The 22,651-nt window shown below is 45.0% G+C and overlaps 2 protein-coding genes across 6 annotated transcripts in view; both read right to left on the reverse strand.

Annotated features, from left to right (window-relative positions):
* The window catches only part of Cad87A (cadherin 87A), a 58,091-nt gene extending 45,301 nt beyond the window's left edge, over nt 1-12,790 (reverse strand). Inside the window, exons 1-2 of one of the 4 annotated variants that reach the window (XM_070281730.1) lie at nt 12,608-12,790; nt 11,278-11,509 (exon numbers count right to left, since the gene is read on the reverse strand). The gene's annotated coding sequence lies outside the window, so the exon portion shown is untranslated. Of the gene's footprint in view, nt 1-11,275; nt 11,513-12,459 lie in introns of all 4 variants that reach the window. The other 3 variants (XM_070281727.1, XM_070281728.1, XM_070281729.1) reach the window with 3 other exon arrangements.
* Nucleotides 12,791-17,901: 5,111 nt separating this feature from the next.
* tara (taranis) overlaps nt 17,902-22,651 on the reverse strand; it is a 33,485-nt gene continuing 28,735 nt past the window's right edge. For both annotated transcript variants that reach the window (XM_017249388.3, XM_017249389.3), the window contains exon 2: nt 17,902-21,413. In XM_017249388.3, coding sequence (XP_017104877.2) covers nt 18,678-21,413 — 2,736 coding nt within the window. In that variant the 3' untranslated portion in view covers nt 17,902-18,677. The remainder of the gene's footprint in view (nt 21,414-22,651) is intronic.

Consider the following 22,651-nt stretch of genomic DNA (forward strand, 5'->3'; position numbering starts at 1 on the left):
CTGCTTCGTTTTTGCCAACTGCACGTTGGCCAATTGTGGCTGGCACAGCACACTTGACTCCTGGACAGCCACACTGTGTGTGGATTATGATTTGAGCAACCGCACCAGCAGCAAATACTGACCCGCCACAGCCGAAGTGAACCCCAAAAACCACCAGAGAACCCGCCGCCCCATGCACATCGCCAGCAGACTCGCCCACAATGGCCCGGCTAATCGCACTGTCATTGCGTTAACCACATTTCGTTTATTTGCCGCATTGCTCTAAATGGCCAATTCGGGGCCGAACCATTTTGTTGGAGCACGCAGTGTTAGAATCTCCGCAATAAGAATGCTGCCCCCGGGTGCGTTCTAATGCATTTCCATCGCATATTTCATTATCAATTTGCATTGAATTCCATTTGGGCGAGGGCGGCGGCATGTGGCCCGTGGCCGAAAACCAATCGCATTTAGTCGGTTGGCATAGTTTGCGGGCACCATTCAGGCACTAAACATATCGACGAGAAACACCAAACATTTGATGTTTGGCTTCTGCAGTGCCCCTGGACCGGACTGTGGATGCATTTCAAACTGATTAAATGTATCAAATGGAGAGACGGCCAGTGCACTGCGTTGCACAGTGGTCGCTCCCATGGCTATAAATAGAATAATTGTTAAGAGATATTCCATCGAAAGTCATCTGGTAGCTGGACTATCCAAAAAAAGAACTCTAACAAAAGAAGACTTTCCAAAAAAAGAACTCTAACAGTGCAAGGTGCGGTATTAAAAATTGTTATAAATGTATTCAAAATTTGAAACAAATTTAGTTCATCGTTAAGCAACAAATAATTGAAATATATGTTGGACCTAATGGTATATACTCATTAACTAATATTTTAGATTAATAAAATATCAAGCTGCATAAATATGCAAATTTAGCAGATTAGATAAGTTAGCTAAAAATGGAATCTAAAGAAAGTCCAAGCCTTTTAACTTCAAACACACCAAAGTTATGGCACTTCTGATCCTTCAGTCATGTAGCTTAGGGACCCGGCAGGCCGGTCCTTATTCAATTCCTTTTAGACTCAAAAATTTAGAGCAAATAAGTTGCTAAAAATAGGGTCGTTAGAAAGTACCAACCATCTGCCTTTCAAATCATCAATGTTATGCATTTTGCGGTATTTTAGGTATATGACATCTAAAGGATATAGATATTCGATCTGTCCAATTTGTATCCATATATTTATAATATTTTCTATATTTTTGCTAAAGATTTTCCATTTAAGTCCGACCACTGTGCAATCTTGATGGAAAAGTTCTGGACAGAATGATTGAAAGCGGATTAAATAGGAAAAGGGTGTCTAAAATGGGAGGGTTATTTGGAATACCTGTTTTTGGGAGACTTCCTCCTATCTAATACTTGTATTTAGAGCCAAGGACTTATGACCTAATCGAAGCACTCCCCACCGAGCTACTCCCCGTGCTCCAGTTACCCACTTACATCCGTGTGGCAGCCACAACAATGCCCACTCAGCCACACCCCACAGCCCTCCCACTGGCACATGAGAAACAACCACCCTCCTCCACAGCTACTGACAATGCGAAATCTATAAACTATTGAATTGCAAATTGCGTAAAAGTCGAAAGAAAAAGACAGTTTTTGCAATGTAAATTAACGGGCAACGAGGCCGGGCCGAAAGGGCAAAAATCAGAAAGCAAACCGAGATGCCGGGGCACAAGCTGCGCGGCAGATGCGAAAGGAATGCGGGAACAACAGAGTGGAAGACCACAGTCATTTGCCGCCCCGCCGCCCACTCACACACACACACACACACACTCATAAAGTGGCTTTCTGTACAGAATTGTGCTATGAAATAATCCGCAACGACAAATATGCGCGCTGGCTGGCGAGTGTGTTTGTTGGCCAGTTGGTTAGCCAAGTTCCGCACAAAGCCGTGTGCTGTGCAAGTATTTTGTATTTTTGGAGCCAGTTACCAGACGCCAACCTCCCGGCTGGCAAACCGCACACATAAACCGGTTCAACGAAATACCAGACAGCCGCCGTCGTCGCCAAAAGAGCACCAGCCTCTGGATCTCCGACCCTCTCCGCCTGCTCTGGCTCTTTCCATTTCGGACCCTGATTCCGCCCCAACCTCCACTTCGGTCGCCATCGAAGACCCCAAGACATGAGCAGCAGCCGGCACTAAATGTCAAGCAAGTGAACGGTTTTCGCTTGAGGGAGCAGCGCTGGAAGGGGGTTCCAAACGGGCCACAAAAAAAAATAATCCGAATAAAATACTCAGTTTTAAAATTAAAATTAAGGAAATAAACAAAATATATTTTTATTAAAAAGAAACTGATTAGTCTTGATGGTCTAGAGTCTAGACTCTAGACTCTACACTCTGGGCTCTTGATTCTAAAATCAAACAACTATTGGAAGCCCCTTATTCAAGTCTTACTGCAAAATATTATTCCAGAATTAAGACATAAGTATTTTCTATTTTTTCCAGTGCCGGAATGCAGTGGAGTAAAAAATCAAAGCCTGGAAAAAATGCCATCGAAAGAGAACGCATATGGTTGGCTTGGAAACCGGCCCTGAAGAACCGTATCAGCGATTAGCGAGAAGATTTGGAATCACAGAAGACCCAACTGAGCTGAAAAACTAAAAAAGATACAGTCTCAGACTCGGTCTGTGAAACTTTAATCGGAAATCCCGATAGGAAGCCTTAGATTCCTCAAACTAAGCCAAATCATACTCGATATTAATATCCTTAATGGAGCTTTAATGGAACGTGGAAGCATCCGACAAAAAACAGGCACAGATACGTACTTGCTCTCGCATACATCAGTTATATAATCACGTTTTCCTCTCTTTCTCCAGAGCCGGCGACAACTCCAAGCGAATGGCGACGGCGAAGGAGACTGCGAATTTGTTGTAATCAATATGAACTGGCGTCTGGCGGCTGCCTCGGATAACTCCGCACACACGGACACACTCCCGGCGGGCCATAATGGACCGGGCTGGGTGTGGGCCGGGCGGGGGCGGGAGGGTGTGCGAAAACAGATTTGTGAAAAATGCGGAAAATGGCAAGAAATGAAATCGATGGATCCACAATCCACAGCAGGAACCATTGCGTTATATTGCAAAATACGAGCGCAGGAGGGCGGGGCTTGGGATGGGAGGAGGTGCTGGCACCCACCGTCTTGTGATTTCCTCGGCGGGTGGAGCGATGTGTGTGTGCTACATGCGTCAGCCATTATGATAAATCGCACCTTTTATTGCAGCATCAGCGCCTTGGTAACTGATTCATAAAGGGTGCCCAGGGCTGGGCTTCTCACTCGGATTTCGCCAAAGCGGAGCTAAGGCAATAGACAGACCGACAGCGACTTGGCTCCAGAAGGAGAAAGGGGGCATGGCCGAACATGACATCATTCAACGATGACAACGACTGTGTCGCTTTTCCCCAACCTGCCGGCTCTTCTGGCGAGCTGCCCCTCAATTTTCCGTCTCACGACTCTGCTGTGTGCGTTGCTGCAATTACGAATACATATTTTTGATAGACTTGCTTAAGTCGGGCAAAAAATGTTATAAACGACCTGCTAAGAGGAAGAGCCGGGCAGATAGCAGGGAGAGTACATTGCAAGTGGAGCAATTTTTATAACAGAAACCCACATATCTCCGGGAATTCCGCATGGAATTCGGGCACAATACGGAGACGATAGCGCAAGGCAGTGTACTTTAGATAAGTCCGAAAAATCCAAGGGCAACTTCCCATTCCACCCATAAGTGGAATGATAAAGAGGGGAACTGAGGCTTCACTCGAATTTGAATAAGAATTCCAAGTGTTTTCCGATGGAGAACAGCGAGGAGAGCCATTCATTATTATTCACTTGAAAAGCAATACCCATGAACCTTTTTCTCCAATAGTTGGGATGCTTGAAACATCCTTGAAAATACACGTAATTAAAAATAGAAAGGACAACAAGTAGCCTGCATCCTTCGGTATTTCACCAAGACAAAGTTTAAACTGCACTCTCGAATTTCTAATAATATTTCCTGCAACTTTGTTGACACTGCAACATGTGAGAATCTGAAAGTTTTGGCATCGAACTGGTCCGTGATGCATGACCAGCCCCAAACCGAAAGCCGAAAACCCCGACCCAGAACTCGGTGCAACCTCGACCCATCAATATGCTACCTCAAAATGTTTTCGCTGTCGCACTGGCCCATTAAACATTCATCATTTTCCATGGTCATTCGTCATCAATGCGTGGAAAAGTTAACGCCGCGCGCGGTGGAGTGAAAATGGCAGCGGGCGGAAGGATTGGGGGAGTCTGGGAATGGGGAAGTGCAGTTCCGACCGAAGAAAAACAAAAAGAGATCCCCTCGGTCAGCGGAGCAGGGCCAATACACACACAGCTCAGTGTGCTCCGACCGACTCGCACGAATCCACAAACATTTATCGAAATATTTCACACGCGTTCGAGCCAAAGAAATGTGTGGTTACAGCCAGCGCAGAAATCGAACAAAAAGCACAAGGCTTTCGCAATGATTGGGGTTTTCATTATGCCCTCCGACCATCAATCATGCTGGGTTTGATTCAGGGAAGCATTACTAGGCATTCTTTATATCATAGCATTGCAGAAACTTACAAATTATGAAGTTATGTCCCTGAAAGTGCTCCAACTGAGAACTGCCTTAAAGTGAAAGCACTGCACTACAGAAACCTAAAGCTGCATTCAAGTCTCGGGGAAATGCGAGTTCCTAGAGCTGCGCTCCATGGCACACACAGACGGACTGGTCACCTGTGAATAGGGCCGAATTAGAAAGAAACGGGAAAACAAAGCCCGATAAGAGCAAGTAAGCCAAGAGATGTGAGCCAAGTTGTTGCTCTTTTTGTACAATTTCGGTTTATTTGCGCTTGCGGTTAGCAGCAGCATCAGAAATCAAAGCTCTACTTCTGCCTGACCCATTCATTAGCATAAGAAACGGGCGGCCGAGGAGGGCAGGGGAGGGGAGGGTAGCTGGAAGGAGGGCGGGCAAACAGGTTTTCATCGCCAATGCAGAACAAGAATATTCATTGGGATCTCCTCAGCGAAAGTGGTGCCATAGAAAGTTGAGTCGACTTGAAGTCGTTTTTGCTCGGCGGGGTGACACGCCGACTTTGGCGAGCGGGAACTTTTTAATTAGACCCTAAACTACAGCCAGGCTGCCCACTCATTATCCTCGCTGATTAACCGGCAGAGTGCCAAAGGTGAGGACAGTGGACGGGGACTCGTAAAACGTACATGGAATGCATAGTTCCCGACCCATCAAAGCTGGCCGGAAGAGCTTCAACGAGATTGCCAATAAACTTGAATAATTAATCGATTAGACATCGAAGTGGAATAAAAACAGGGGCATCATGCTGGGTCACCTTGTTCAGGGAATTCTCAAAAGACCGCCACTGAAAAACAGAAAAGGGTCCAGCCGTATTAGAAAACACCTGTCATGCCCTAAACGATCAAGTGTCCGACTGACAGTTGGCTAACTAGAGCGAGTCGCTGGCTAAAAAGTGCCCGCCAGCACTGGGCAGGGGGCAGGAATCCGACGGAAAAAGGGCTCGAAAAGTGCTGAGCCCGAGATGAAAGTTTAACAACATTCAGCTGAGCAGGCAGAAAGCTTGCTTACAAGGATAACAACAACAAGGACTCGCAAAAGGTGCCAGGAAGCAAAAGTGAAGTCAGTGGGAGGCTGTCAGGAAGGAGATTGCGCTGAAAAAACGGGATCAAACAATTCGCTAGTTTACACCTTGGACTCATTTAATTATATTCATTGTACCAGTCCGAGTCTCTCATTAGTCCGCCCCTCGTGCCGCCGTCGCAGCTCGTCTATCTGGCTGCCCTTCTAGTCAAGGCCCCTCCAGCCCCTCCGCCAAGTCGGAAAAGTTTTGTTAAATTCTTGAGCAAGTGACCCATAAGTTGGACCTGCCGGGAAATCAGGGAGGGCGGTATGTCTGCCGCCCAGCTCGCTCCCTTTGCCTAATGAATACGCCTCCCCAGGGCCAGGTCCCGGCGTCTCGGCAACGTTTACTCAGCAAACTCAGCGGTGTTGGCGTATCCGTGGCTCTAATTGCTTTGTTAGACACCGTTGGGGCAAAATATGATGGTTGCGAGGAGCGGGTCCTCGGGAGAGTATTTGGCTTGGAGAGTTGTTGCAAAGTTTGTAGTCACCACCGAAGCAGTTCGCCCCTCGACTTGACTCCGATGGAGGCTGAATGCGAACACATTTAAAGTTTGGCACGTATGCTTAGCGTAAGAGCTTCTAAAACAATTAGAGCTCTTTAATCGAAGGCCTCATCAAACCTTGAACAGCTTTAAACCATTAGTCTTAGACTAAGCCAATTATTTTACATGGAAATTTCAATATTTGCCAATAACTTATTATTTTATCCTGTTCATGTTCTTTTAAAGGAAAGTAAGCCAACATCTAGTCCATCAGCCTCGAGCAGCAAGCAGCTCATCGACAGGATTCGCACAAGTCTGTGCCCCGAGGCCGGCAATTATAAATACTCGTCCCTGCTGGCCTGGCGTTTAACAGGAAAACATCACAGGACGCTCCACTAATCTCCGGGCAGCAGCAAGTCCGTGTCAACACAAGAAAAAGTTGGGGACGAGGGCCGGGCGGAACTGGGAGCAGGTCAGTCCTGCGCCGCCGGCAATCAAACTTCGACTTAATTTGACAACTTTAATGGAGTCCGAGGCGGAGCAGCAGTTTGAAAAAGTTGCTTATTGCATTACCGCTGACCCTTGACTAAACTTTGTATTACATAACTACTCTTCTGTTGGCCCAACTTTGGCCAACACCGGCGGGTCTTCCCTTTGTTTACTGACTGATTTTCCCCCTCCAAGGGCACTGACCATTGTCGCCTAAAATGTTTAACAAATTTCCAAGCGGGGGTATTGCCAGCACCTGCCTTCAAATACTCTTTCTTTAAGCTGTGGTATATTACAGCTTTTATAGTGTCAAGTTACTTTGAAACAGTTTAGTACTCTCTGTACAAGAGTATAGATTCAATAGGAAATGGTGATTATAAAAGATATGGGAAATAAAGTAACAATTTAAAACAATAAACAAATATAAATAACCCCGTTTTTTTAGGGGGACAGTTGGAAATGCTACTCTAAGGTTTCTGAAATTAACGTTTTGAACGTTAATTGAACGTTTTGAAATTATTTCAGAAGCATTATTTCGGAGTTTTTGAACTATAAGAAATTTTAATCGAAAGATGTCGAAAAGGGTTCTGAATATTGAATATCCTATAAGGCATTATGTATTTAAGGAAGAGTCTATCCGGCTTTTAAAAGCCCTCAAACCCTCGGTGTATCCCTTCCATAATTTCATAAAACTACTATGGGAATGGGTTTTTGTAGTTTTTGGCCATTTTAGTTGAAAACTTGCCTGGTCGCTGGATGGCGGGAAGCTCTCCCGCCCCCAGCCACTCGACCGACTGATGCGACATGTTGGGGCACCGCTAATTGTAAGTGAAATTAGCGGCTTTGTTGTTGCTAATGAAAATTGTTTAAGCCGGGAACTTTGCGTCGTTTGCGGGCGGCAGTCGTTGCGACTTCTGGAATAGGAAAAAGTTTCCCCCAAGAGCCCGTACGAGCGGATGCACGGGGCGATTAATCGAGTTTCGTGTAATTCCAATCAAAGTTTGACGTCACGTTATGCGCATAATTAAAAATTACTTTCGTCTCCCTCTGCTCCTGTCTGTTTCCTGTTCCCGTTTGTCGCCATATGTCCGAGCCACGCCCGGGCCCCCGTTTCCCAGCTTGTTCGCCCCTTTTGGGCAACATCTTCGACGAGAAGTGAAATTAATGGCTTTTCTATTATTTTGCACAAAGTTTCGAAGCGCATTTGACGTTGATTGCATTTTTTGCGCTTTCGAAGGACGAGCACTTTGTGGGTGGGAAAGGTTAGTGGGGGAGGAGGGTCTCCACTCCGCTCCAAAATGGCTGCCACCAGCGAAATCACAGCTGCTGGAGAGCTTGATTAAAAATTTAGCACGAGAGCTGGGATGTGGGACGCGAGAGTGCGATGGGTGTGTGCCTGGGTGTGTTCCTGACGCCGAACCGGGCAATTTGCCTTTCCTCATCCAATGCCGGCGATTAACCCGCTAGGAGATGGGGAGAGAGAGGCGGGCAGGGACGCAGATTAGTGGCCAGAAATTGGAACCACTCGCTGCGGCGTGGTCCATCATAGTCGCATATGTTCCAGCAGCGGACTCTAGTTTACGGCTTGATTTATGTCCTCCAAGGTGTGGTGGATCATAAATCCGGATAAGAAATTCCAAAAATGGCACAAATGGCGCTGAGCCAGACACTGCACAAGGGCACAATATTTATAGAGTATCTACCACATATATCACTAGTTCTTCTATCTATTATAACTATGCAAGTACTAGTTAATACAACTGAAAGGCCTAAAAAGCCTATCGTTGTACTATTTTAATCTAGATCTTGGCTTTCTTGCTATACCTACGAGTATAATCTAGGCTCTCATTCTTTGCTGCTCCAAGCTACTCATCAAGTGGCATATCTGATCTCTCCCAGACCATTCTGCAACTAAAACAAAACAGGATCTGGGCGAATGGGGCGGGAAGCCCAGACACGCTTCCATTCCGAAATAGAGAGGGAAAAGCGTTAAGTTGCACAAAATGAACTTCCTTCCTGAGCTGTCTTCCTGTCGCGGCTGAATGGCCGACTTCCACTAGCCACTGGCCCGCTCCAGCGACACACCCCTTTCTAAGCGCAGCCGCCCACTTGGCTGCTAAAAGTTTTTTGGGGGCAATCCCAGACGGTCGAAAACCCCAACGCGCAAAAGAACCAACTGAAAGTTAGCCCAGGAAAACTTTAAGCTCGTTTCATCCTTTACATACAGAGCCGTCCGTCTCGACGCCGTCGAACAATACAAATGGCTGGCGAGCGCTGTGGCCCAGACAGGATTCCCCGGTCAGGCCCAAAAACAACCAAATCAGTTAATTTCCAAATTGCGAACAGTGGTGAACTATGCACGAGGTGGGAGGACTAGAAAGTGATAGGAACTAGGGGTGGGCTACGATACTACGGTACTAGTCTGATGTCTACTGAACTGATCTGATGTTCCAATATTATAAAAAGCCTATTAGATTGATAATTGAAATGCAGAGCTTCCTAGTAGACCTCCCCCTTCGGGTGGCCTCGCCCTCACGCTCCCATCTCTAGGCCGACAATTGTTCGGCTTGATTTGATACGCCACAACTAGTTCAAAACTACACAACGCGGCTGCACCACAGCAGCACCACCACCTCCTTACCACTCGCCACTCGCCTGTGAACTAAATGCGCCCGGGAGCGGACTGGGTCTGGTTTTGGGCTCCAATTCGGAATCGGGGGGAGTGGGAATGGGAATGGGGATAGGGAACGGGAACGAGTGGGTAACACTGTATGGCGTAGGCCAAGAACAACAACAAAGCAGCATTGGCCACAGAAGCCGATGGACTGGTCAGAGCTTCGGAGTCAGTGCTTTAGCGTCATCATTGCCAAAGCATAAAACTTGTTTCTGTCTAAACATGGAGCCCATGGAACCAGCACCCAGCAGCTCGGCCCGGGTTCCGGCCGCACCCCTCCGCCCTCTGGTGGCCGCCCGGTTGCAAGCCTGTCTGAAATATCTTCCGGCTTGCGATGCCAACAACGAAAGCAACAACAGAAACAGCAGCAGCACTTGGGACGCAGTTCATGACGGCTTGGGCAAGTTTTCCATTGTTAAAAGGTTTCCCAAAAAAGCTGCCGCCGTCGCCGTCGCCGTCGCTGTCACCCAGCTCTTTCCAGCTTTTCCACCTCCTTTCGCCCCTGCCCCCACCACGTTGCAACAACATTTTTCCCATTGTTGGGCCCTGCATTAATATTGTGATTTGAAAATTACGAAATTCTCCAGTGGCGGATAAAATTGAAGCTAGCCGGAGAGTATTACGGCCCGGCAGCTGTTTTGGTCTATTGTTGTGTTGGAGTCCGCGATAAATTTCATTTGGAAACAGGGGACAATGGGGCTAAATGCGGGCGAGTGGAACAATCCACTCTCGGCCAAAGTGGCAGAATTTAATTGTTGTATTATGGTCTGATAGCATTATTAAAGGTTCCTATTCATTATCGTTTGTGCAAAGCACTATCCCTGGCTTCCAATATTCATAATTAGATTGGCAAATATTAGCGCTGTTAATTTTTATCACTTAAGCTCGCCTTCCAATCAACGCATCATTAAATGTCCACAACCACCATTGATTTCGCGACTGAAACTGAATGGATCAAACAACTCATTAGGTAATTAACGGGCCAGCTCTTCTGGGAGCCGTCGGGAGGTGGGTGAAGTTCATTGCCGCGGGATCGGCGCTCTTAATTGGGTTTACGGTCCATTGGGAGATCGCCAGGTGCTCGGAGAGGAGTCAACTTTTGGCAATGGCTCAAATCAAGTTGCGAAAAACGCTTGAATTTGGGTTACGGCGACGACCTCGCCAGGTGCTAACCCAAAAGCCCACTTTCCCGCTTGACTGGCTCTCCCGACTCCATCCGCCATGTAGCCCGGGCCCTCAGGTTTCCGTACAAAAACGCGTACTGGAAGAGATAGCGACGTCGGGCAGACGGGCGGACGGCGGAGGGGCGGAGCAATTCATAATTAACATAATTGAGGCAGCCGCCTTTGGATATTTTCGTGCTTTGATGAGCAGAAAGCGATGCCCTGCTAGTGCGGAGCGGGGGCTCGAGTGGGGGACTTGGCAGAACAACGATGGATGACGACCCATAAAAATGCGAGAGGCCCGGAAAAGGGGGAAGGGCTTAGCAGCCATGTAACCAAGGTACTTGCCAGCTGGCTGGTTGGGGGCATCGGCAGACGGGTGGCTTGGTCGGGTAGCCTGGGATGTGAAAACGAAACAATATGTAATTTCTACGCAAAAATGTTTTCACATGGCCCGCTTGGCAGCGGAAGGCGTGGCCCCCAACAACACCAGAAACGCCACAACGCCAGCAACGCCGGCAGAGAAAGGAGGAGCAGCCAAAGAACAGCAGCGGAAAATTGACGCTGATGTACTCACGCATCCCACCCGCTTACAGTGGATTACACTGCTCGTGTTCCAGGGGAAAAATCAACTAAGAAGAGCGGTAATCCCCTTCAAATCTTTCTCAATTATGGCCTGGACCTGCAGGTGTGTGTGGCCTCCAGAAGCCTTCAACAGGTGTAGGTCTTAGCCTTGTTTCACTGTAGATGGTATACTTGGACTCACCTTTTTTCGGTGCTGCTGCTACTGCTGCTGCTGGGTCTTTGGGGGTGAAGTAAGAATCTCGGTGACCCGCGGTTGGAGGCTGCTCCGCCGGGTGATCTGACGGCCGATGGCTGGAATGTGGCTCTGCTGACTCCGCAGCTGCGTTTTGTTTTTATTGGTTTGTTTCTCTACTTATTTTCGGCTCCTCCAATGCCGGCTTCGCTGTTTTTGTTCACTTTTTACCCTGTTGCTTCGCTGCTGACAAAGGTGAGGCAATTTGTAGTTGTTGTTGTTTGCTCTTCTCCGACTTGGCACCTCGAAAACTGCCGTTATTCATTGACGAAGGGCAAACACACACACATGCAAACGAACCAAAGAGTGGCACACACACACACAGACCCGACCGCAACTATTTCAGCAATTCAATCATTCACAGTAATTCGGCTGCTGTGTGCTGTATCTGAATTTATGCACGCAAATCAAAATCTGCCAGCCCGTACACACGATTATCACGGTCAACCGGTTTGGTTTTACACTTTTATTCGCGGCCCGATTTGAGGTTGGGGCCAGTGCGAAAATGCGGACGCACGGCCAGATCAGAACATTTTCCGCCCAAAGCCAAAGAAAATCCAAAACGACACGCGACGCACGTACTTAATTACTTTGTAATTGTGTGCCTGCATGTGTGTTCCGAGTGCAGCAATAAAAAACACAAAAACAAACTGCGGCAACAAACTGCGGCACATATTCAATGTCAGCGAAAAGCCACCCACACGGACTAAAAAGTCAAACGGACAAATTGAATTTCGGCTTCCAATTTACGGTTTTAATTAAATCATTAAAGAGAGGGCACAAAGATTACGATTACGCCATTACACCAGCAACAGTTGTGTGCGGGTGCGAGCGAGAGGGGGAGCGCAAGCGTGCTTGTGTTTGTTTGCGGCTAAAAAATTTAATTACGCACCCAATGCAAATGCAATCGAGGCAAATTGCATATTTGTAATTGTTTGCAATTGAACTGCTTTTAAAATTGGATAGCAATTAAATTGTTGCTTCGCAAACACACAACACCACTGCCCAAAAAAGAAAAAAAAACCAGACAGACCACTTCACCAACACTCTCGCACACAACATACAGCTGCAGCGCGGTCGCGTCGGCGCAACAGAACAACTACTCTCCGTCTTCCTGTTATGACGCTTTTTACCTTTGACTATCTATTTTAGCATAATTTTATTCACACCCTGCTTTGCTTTGCGTTAGCATCGAAATTAGCCGCCGCGGGTGTAATTAAACAATGCGGTATGTCGAAACTCCCGCTGAGAACAAACACAAACACTATTACACTCGCTTACACCACGTAAACAACAATGTCGCACCGCCGACGCAACTTTACAACGGCAGCGACGCGTCCGGACGCCACGAATCGAATGAAAGACAAACTATGCGGCCCAACGGCCCCAAAGGAAAATAATCCAGCCCCAACGAAGCAAAACACGAAAAACGAGCGCTAACGAATGGCAAAGAACAGCTGTAGCGCAACAAGTGCCAGTGCGAGGTGCCAGACCAGGAAATTAAGTAGCAGAGCTGCCATACCTTCAAAGAAATAGAAGCTGAATAGCACATTTTATTATTTTGGGCTTAAATTAAACAAGTAACTCTTGAATAATCTTTGGATGGACAATGGACAAGAAAAACACATACATATTCAAGGCTGCCATATTTTTTAACACTTATCCCGATAGTTAAGTTAGTATTTTCAAAAAGGTTTGGTAAAAGGTAAAGGATAATGTAAATGGGCACACTAATCTTAAAATATGTTGCTGGTCTGGTCACAAGTCGCTCAACGGAGTTCAAGGAGTATGTGACAATAAAATTATAGTAGAAAAAATATTAAATTTAAATAAAAATTAAAAAAAAAAAGTGACGTATTTCCGCGAAAGTATGTTGAAAAATCAAATTTTACAGGAGAAAAATTTACAAACAATAAGCAAAATCATAAGATGTTTAAGCGATTAGAAACATTTTTTATTGTATTTCTTTATTTTTGTGCGTTTGAAGTATTCCCATGCAAAAAATTTGTATGGACATACGATAATTTTGCGCGGTTTTCAGTTATAATATTTCACAGGGTAGTGAGACATTAGGTACCTAACAATTTTGAATTAAAATCTCAATTTCGAAAAAAAAGCGACTTACGATACTTTCGCGGTCGATATAACGATTAAGTTAAACCTGTATGGGTTGCAATACACTTTAGCTTTAGGGAAGTTCTATTGAAAGTTCTAAAAGGTCCTACATATCAGGTTTATGCCTGGACCTACGAAAGGAAACATAGAATCTTCAAATCCACCATATTTTATTTGTAGATAATGCTGCAACAACTATTTTTTTTTTTAGTTGGATGAACTTTTCCCGCCATTTTGTGAAATAAGAACTTCACCTGCTTCCCAAACATTGTATTACAAATCTTTCTTAAATAACAAGGTATTTGTTTAAACAAAACTTCACAATTGAAAAGGTTTACAAACAAAATTCTGCGTTTGATGTATACTCCGAACTCTGACTTAATTTTTACAGTCTCTGTTTTTATGTTTTATATTACGTATTATCTTTTATGTATTTTATAATTGACGCCGATCTATATCCTGGGAGATGCCTCTAACACTTAGCACTTCACCGAAACAAGAATATACCAGCGATCTTAGAGCGTAATCAACACTAGGATGAGCGTGAAATGTTTTATTCTGTTGGGTAAATAAATACATCTTAAAATTAACCTCAACTTAATATGTATGTTTTGACCAGTGTCTCCTCCTCCTCACTGGGATCGCTCATCCGGTGTCTGGCGCCAAACTTTGCACCACAATCAGTGTGGCCAAATACAAACATAATTTAAGCCGCGGATACTATTTCACATTCCATTGTTTCACGTAACAGAGCCTTTTTTCAATTTTCAACACTTTTTTAATTTGAAGGTTTTCCAACTTCGCGGTGCCGAAATAACAGTCAGAGGAAAAATGTTATTTCGGCACCGCAAAGTTGGAAAATTTCAAAAATTTAAAAAGTGTTGTAAAATTGAAAATTTCTGTGGAAAAAAAAATTGACTGTTATTGAAACTGTTATTAAAAACATTTTTTCACCACGATAATTTCAAAAGAAGAAAAAGATTTTTTTTATGAACAGCCAAAAACTTGTGATTTTGAAAAAAATAATTAAAAAAAATAAATAAAATACATATATACAATAAAATCAAAAAAGTGGAATTTGACGTCAAAAAAATATTGCACCGCAGATGGCGCCTAAAAAGTCTGTTCCCAGGAAGAAGTTTCAACATTTTTTAGACAGATGGCGCTAAAAATTTGTTTCAATTTCCTCGAATCGAACTTAAGCGCCATCTAGCGGTCAAGCTATACAAATTTTATAGCTATAAAAAAACAGTGGTCAGTGCTGAGAAATTTCTCGCGGAAATTCCACTTTTTGACGTATAAAAATATAAAAATGCAGTACTTTACTGTATAATAAAAAAAATACAACTTCGTAAAAATACAAATGTAATGCAACACATTTTTTTTCTCAGTGTTATTTCTGCACAGCGAAATTGAAAAACGTGAAATAATTGAAAAAGCTTGAAAGTGTTGAAAAATTTCCAGGATGTTGAATTAAAAATTTAACAGAATTTCAGCGGGTTGAGCGGGCAAATTTGAATTTTGACCACAAAATAGCAATCGAGGTTTTTTTTTTTATTAAACTCCATTAAATAAATGGAAGATCGCTAAAAAGCTCTGGTCGCTGGGAAAAAAGAGCTTTCTAGTTAATTTTAACTTAATTTCTGTTAATTTTTCACAGAACTTGAGCGGGCAAATTTGAATTGTGACCAAAAAAACCGAGGTGTCTTTTTTTCAGCACTATTTTAAACTCCAATTTTCAAGATTCCAACTTTCCAAAGGAAAAAAGTGCTTTTGCAGCGCGAAGTTTGAAAACGTGAAATTGATAATAGCTTGAAAGTTTTGAACAAATTCCGTTTCGAACAAAATCTAATTTGAAAGTGTTCCAAGTGGATCAAAATCTAATTTGAAAATGTTCAAAGTGAAACAAAAATGTCCATGTCGAAAAAAACCGTTAAATTTTTAAAATTTGAATCTACAGATATTGAGCGGGAAAATTGCAAAATTTGAAAATAATTTTGTTATTGAAAGAATCGAAAAAAAAAATTTTTTTTACCATTTTTTTAGTTTTAATTTATGTCAGCCTTACTAAATTAAGTGAACATGATGGAACTTTAATTTAAATTGCAATGTTTATTATTTTTTAATATATTGTTAATAACAAAATACAATAGAGCACAACCAGAATGGTTAATCATTAAAAATTAAAATGAACAGTAGAATATAATTGAGTGCCTTCTATGGTTGGTTTCCTAAATTGCAATATACCATATTTTATTTAATATTTAATAAATAATTTGAAGCATACGAACATATAAAAGTAATAAGTTACTATAAGCATTACTCAATTCGAACAATTTTTATATTTTTTCCCCGCTGTTCTGCATCAGCCGAAATTTTCACTCTTTTTCTGGCCAAAAAACGTTTTTGGAAAGTTGAATTAAATTGATTCAAAAAATAGTGTTCACATAGATCATCTTCAAGTTTCGTTGAAGAAATTTTAAAAGAAGCCGCCACTTTAAAGTTCTCGACGGTAGTAGTTCTATCGGTAGATAGCATTGTAAGGTAACCCCCTTACAATTAAAACCCCCCTAAGCTATTTTTTTTTTAACGAATCCATTTAGACATTCAAATAATTATGTATATTTTTAGTAACTTTCATTCAACTTACAAAATAAAAAATAAATCAAAATGTTGGAAAATGGCAAAGTAATCCATGGACCATAACGCCGCTTATTTCCAAATTGTATTCTTCCAAACAGAAATTAATTACATTTTCTCAATATTTACACTTTTTCACTCTATATGAAAAAAGAAAAAACATTAAAACGAAAATAAATAATTTTTTGCAGTGTTTGAATCTGAAATTCCGAATAATAAAACATAGAAAAAATATAACTATTACAAAGACTAAATCTTGTCCTTTTTTGCCTAATTTATATAAAAAATTAAAAAAAGGCACTCTTATATGAAACTTTGTAAGATTTCGACAAAAATATCGATTTGCAAGATAGAAATTAGTAATTTTAAGGGAATTTTAAAGAAAAAAATAAATGGAAAGACATTGCCAGTTGAATTTAGGTAGCTTTGGTAACTTTTCAAGTAAAAAATAATATATAATATAATATGCATTTCTGGATATGTTTCTTAAATTACGAAAGTTATCGGTCGTTTTTACCACCCGTGTTGAGCGCGTGGGTCAGCGTGTTCAAATTTTCAAATGCGTTTTGCTCGAAACCATGTTTTTTGAGTTGGTGGAAGTTCTAAACGTCGCAAAAGTTGAGCAATCGCTATGAAATTTCCTCACATGTTCCTCAGAGTATGGTATCCGTGGTACGAGAATCATTTAAACATATTGATCTTTTTTTTCAAAAGATAATAAGTAATGAAAAAATGGGTAAAAATCAATTTTTTTTCTCATAAATCTCATAAATTTGCATTATTTATGTCATTTTTGTCACTCTCGTACCACGAATGCGGAAAAGTGGTGAGAATAAGCACATATTCGTTTTTATACCCTTGCAGAGGGTATTATAATTTTGTCCAAAAGTGTGCAACGCAGTGAAGGAGACATCTCCGACCCAACAAAGTATATATATTCATGATCAGGATCACCTCCTGAGTTGATATGAGCATGTCCGTCTGTCCGTCTGTCCGTCTGTCTGTCCGTCTGTCTGTCTGTTTCTACGCGAACTAGTCTCTCAGTTTAAAAGCTATCGACTTGAAACTTTGCACACATCCTTCTTTCCTTTGCACGCAGTATATAAGTCGGAACGGCTCGGATCGGCCGACTATATCCCATAGCTGCCATATAACTGAACGATCGGAAATAACCCAACTTTCGTGTTTTTGAAGATAGAAATCTTAAACTTCGTACAAATACTACTTTTGGTCAGATAATCAGACCTACCAAATTTCATAAGGATCGGCCGACTATATCCTATAGCTGCCATATAACTGACCGATCGGAATTGACCCAATTTTTGTGTTTTTGACTATAGAAAGCTGGAACTTGGTACAGATTATATTTTTGGTCAGTTAATCCGACCTACCAAATTTTATAACGACCGGTGATCTTATAGCTGCCATATAACTGAACGATCGGAAATCGTTTTATGCTTTTATACCTCAGGTTGTATACCATAGTTTTTTAAATTTGTTCTCAAAAATAGACAGCAATATTTGAGAAAAACATTTTCTCTCGCTAAAAGGATAACCACTGTTAGGGTCGATTTTGCAAAATTTCTTGCTAGCTTATCATGGCTGATTAAAGCCAATGCGAAGGCACCAAAGGAAAATCGTTGACTTTTCGAGACCAGAACTTTGGCGTCGCCTGGTCTTAGATTCCTAGTTTAAGGAGCTAAAATGAACTCAATAGCCAATCCTGGAAAGTCCTAGGTCCAATGAGAGCGTTTCTCGCCCTTTCCCAAGACAAGAAAGTCCACCATATAATTAAAAGATAGGGTAAGTTTTTTTAAACAAATTATTTATATTTGCGTTCATTTTGAATTTTTTTTGTTCTTTTTGTGATTTTTTTTCTTTGTTTTTTCTTTTATAAAACTTGGTTTTAAGTTGTTCTTTTGTTGGTTTTGCGGTTTTGTGTATAAATAATAATACTTATGGCTAGTAATATAGTAAACGTTTTTCGATTTTTCATCATTTTTGTTTGCTGCCATGTTTTGCTTCGTCGTGTGTGAACTCTTCTGCTTTTGCCAAAACATAATTTTTGTTAATTGATCTGGATGTTTAATTAAATTTGTTCTTGTTCGTTTTGACGTTGTTGTTAGGTTTTTATGTGGTGTGGAATCGAAAAACTGCAACAATTGCAACTAACAAAGCTAAAAACTAGTATAGATTTTCTGTTTTTGCTTCCGTTTCAATCTTAGTTCTAGGAGTTTTCGTTTTCGCTGCTCTGCCTTAAAACTAACAATATTTACACTTACAAAATTTGCTAATAGTTTTGCTTGCTCATTTGTCATTATCATTGTATGTGTTTTTTCTTAAAACTTCTTACGATTTTCACATTAAATTGCATTTATTTTGTGTCACCATCGGATTGCTTTCATCGGGGACAATGGCATAGGGGCAAGGTCTGGGGGTGGGAGAGGTATAAGGACAACGGATTAAGGATAATTTCATGCACGTTCACAACCTGAGCATTTTACCCCTCCCAACCCCCTATCTGCGTTTATCTCAATACTGCGTGGAATTGCTAGTGGACGCCCGGAGGCGACCCGGACGAGACCTACAACTGATACTAACTGCCGACCATTATGTGGGCCGGCTGCTCCAGCTCGTTGTCGTGCAACCGCGAGGCAGTCACCACCGGGCCGCCTAGGCCACTCTTGAACAGCTCCTCGGAGCTGAGCTTGCAGCTGGGCACCAGCTCCGTGAACTCCGATCCCAGTCCGAACTCCATGTCCAGGAAGCCGTACTCCCAGGTATTAGCGCCCGCCGAAACATTCGAGCTGATGCTGCTCACGTAAGACGAGGTCAGGGAGTGGGTGGCGGACGAGATGGTCGACAGGGTGGTGAAGGTGGCCGTGGTGGAGCTGCTGGACCCACTGCTGCCACTGCTGCTGTTGCTGCTCGCCTGCACCGTAGTGAAGCTGCCGCTGAAAGCCAAGGTGGAGGCGGAGGCCGAACTGGCTCCGCTGCTGGTGGAAACCACCGAGACCGGGACTGCTGTGGGGCTGGCCGCCGCCGGCAGTATGCTGAACAGATCATTGTTGTTCAACGGATCCAGCGCCGACTGCGAGCTCAAGCTCAGCACCGAGCTCCAGTTGATAGATCGCGTGGAGTCGTCGTCCGCGTAGCCGGAGTCGCTGGTGTCACAGTTATTGCTGCTGGAACTGGAGGGCATGGAGGTGCTGCCACTGTTGGAGGCACTGCTTCCACTACTAGTGGTGATGGAGTTGCTGCTGCTGCTGCTGGGAGTGGAGTGGCTGCTGGTGTTGCTCAGGCTGACTGAAGCTGCTGTGACAGCAGCTGCTGCTGCCGCCGCCGTAGCTGCTGCTGCTGCTGCCGTGGTGGTGGGACAGGTGGGAAAGGGCGTGGCTCGTCCTGATTGCGACTCCCGAAAGGGATAGTGATCGTAGGGGTGCAAACTACTGCTAGTCGATGCCGCAGTTCCTGCCGCCGAGGAGGGATTGCTGTTCGAGCTACTCGACCCTGCGGAGTTATCACAGTTGCCGGTCTGCGTGGGGAATCCAGCTCCACCCGCTCCCGCTCCTGGCCCCGCAGCCACTCCCCTGTAGGCGGGCTCCAGACGTTCGTGGTAACCATGCTGCTGCTGCTGTTGTTGCTGTTGCTGCTGCTGCTGCTGAGGCTGGGACTGGAAACTGAGCTGCTGGTAGTGGTCCATGTTGGCCAACCTGGCACAGTTGAGCACAGGAGCATAGTCCATTTGCTGCTGCTGCTGAGGATGCGGATGCAGGGGCACTGGCGCAGATTGCTGTTGCTGCTGCTGGTAGGCCGGGTGGTATTGCGCTGCTTGAGCTGCCGCTGCTGCAGCGGCCGCGGCAGCTGCCGCCGCCTGCTGGTGGTGCTGCTGTGCTGCCTGGTGCAGCTCCTTGGCCTCCGCCTCGATCTCCCTATCGATCCGCTTCAGAGTGTTGCATATCAGCACCGAACGGTAGAGTGACTGCTCGGACACTTGCCGGAAGCGGGAGAGCTTGAACATGGACAGGTTGCGTATCTTCAGCCGCGTGTCCTTATAGCAGCTCCGGTTGGCATTGCACCAGCTACCGGGTCTACCATCGCAGCAGCGCTTCAGCGGCAAGCCGTGCAGGGGCAGGCCGGCGAAGGGGGCGACCGAGGGGACCGAGGAGGGCGGCGGACTGCTTGGAGGTCCGCCGGCGGTGGCTGGTGATCCGGCATTGCCACTGCTACAGCCGAGATCCAAATAGGACTTGCCATTTTCCGCACAGCGGATGGTTTGCTGCGGCGCCGCAGTCTGAACGTAGTTGCTCCCATTGGTGGCTTCGTAGAATTGCTGGCTGGCAGCCGAGGGGTTCGCCGGGTTGGGTCCCGCCCCAGCCGTAGCCCACTGAGGTGGCGCAAATCCTCGCGCCTGTTGGGGCGTCGGTGGTGCCTGCTGCGTCATGTGTTGCGGTCCTCCCGTACGCGAGCAGTTTTGCTGCGGGAAGGGCTCCGAGTAGTAGTTGGGCTGGCGACTACCAGGGTAGCCGGGTGCATAGCCCCGTTGCTGCTGAGGATGTTGCTGCTGGGATAACTGCTGCTGCGTGAGCTGCTGCTGCTGTTGCTGCTGGAGGGGATGCGGCGGCAGCTGGTGAGGGTGCGAGTGGGGGTGCGGCACAAAGGGGTGGTATCTCATGGGACAGTAAGTGGGTATGATGCTCTCCTCCTCCTCATAGTCGTCCTCAAAGTCATCGTCATCGTCATCAAGTTCGTCGGCGCTCAGAAGCGTTGTTGCGAGCGTGGATCGGGTGGCAATGCTGCCCCATGGATCACTGGGCACTGCCACTGCTTGCAGCTTGGAGATGCAGTCCACAGGTTCAGATGACGACGCCACCGACGGCGTGGATCCAGCTCCCGATCCGGCCCACGGCTCGCAAGGAAGGGCAGAGGCAGCCACAACCTCCAACTTGGCGATGCTGTCCTCCGGAATCGCTGCACTCGCCGTGGGAGGCAGGGGCACCTCCGCTTGGCTCTTGAGCTGGCTAGTAACTTCCGTACCATTGCTAATACTGGACTCCGTTGGAGACTTCGTTGTTGCCGCATCCATGGCTACGTCCACTACGATGTGGTTATTGTTGGACTCGATGGCTGCTGCTGTGGCAGGTTCCGACTGCTGTTGCTGCTGCTCGAGCGACTCCAGGTAGTTGTTGTTGCTGATGGCCCACTTGTTGGCCTTGACGGGGGGCGGGGCGCAGGTGCCCGTGTAGGTGGTGTTGGCATCCTTGCTGTCAAAGGTCAGCTCATGCTTCCGCTTCGTGGCGGCTGTTGCTTGAAGACCCATGGCGGAATTCACCTGCAATTGAAGGAAGGATACATTTTAGTGATTTGATGTCGAAAAAGTACACTATACACTGTAAATTAATGTTAAAGATATGTTTTTTAATTTATGACTGCATATATTTTAACATATATTTCTAAAAGAAAATATCTGTAGAGGTGCTCTCACATTTTTCGAGTGTACCACATAAAGAAAGTATCATAAATTTTCCACAGAGTTCGCACGACCCAACAAAGGACACAGCCATCTAAAAAGTTATCAGGAAAATGGAAGTCGGGCAGGGACTCGAACTCCCACTTTCCGCCACCCAGAACATCCACCCACCTCTCCAACCGTCTGCCCGCCCTTCGCTGTTCCTTTTTTCACCCACTCGAGCAGCAGGAAAATGAAATGGAAAATGCCAGGCGGCAGAAAAGCAACAACAGTCAAGCCAAGTCGAGGCTGTCTGCCTGTCCGCCCGTCTGCCAGTCTACCACCCCCTCCCCATTTCCATTCTCATCCTCACCCCCACCCCCTTCGCCCACCCACTCCCTCTGCTGCCCCCTCCTCGGCTGCTGGCATTGCTCATCGACGCTGCTCGAAATCTTCTTAAAATAAAACGCACGGAGCGTCGGCCAGAGAACCGTGTGGGTTGCCATGATTGCCTCGCTCTTCCTCTTCGCCTCTGCTTCATCTTCCTCTTATGATTGGTCTTCTTCTTCGACCGCTGCTTCAGCATGTTCGCTTGGCTCTTTCCCATCAACTTCCGCCACAGTTACTGTGAGACTTTTTCCGTTTCTTGGACTTTTTTCGATTCAGAAAACTATTTTTGGGTTTTCGAGTTCTGCTGTTCTGGTTCTGGAACAACACTGGAATGGAACAATGGCAGCGAAGAATTCCCTTCCCGGCTGTCTTCTCGCATGATCATAAAAAAGAATCGCTTCGCAACGAAATACGAGTGATTTGCATACATATTTGCAATAAAACTATCGGACATAAAATAAGCTTTCTAACTAATATTTAAAATCTGAGATCGTTTGAAGATTAAAGCCCTTCCTTTCTTGAATCCTTTTCTAAATTAAGATGTAAGCACCAATAAACCCCCTTTTGTTTTTCAGATACCCTTATAACTATCGATCGCCGAGCTGAGTTTCCCCCTTTTCAGTGTTGCCACCCTCTGGTAAGCCGGCACACTCAAAGCAACTTCATGGGCTATGTGCCTCAGTTCTCGGTGCGTCACGACTCCCTTTTGGGTTTTCGAGTTTTGAACATCT

Source organism: Drosophila bipectinata, chromosome 3R, assembly GCF_030179905.1.
Source record: "Drosophila bipectinata strain 14024-0381.07 chromosome 3R, DbipHiC1v2, whole genome shotgun sequence".
NCBI lineage: Eukaryota > Metazoa > Arthropoda > Insecta > Diptera > Drosophilidae > Drosophila > Drosophila bipectinata.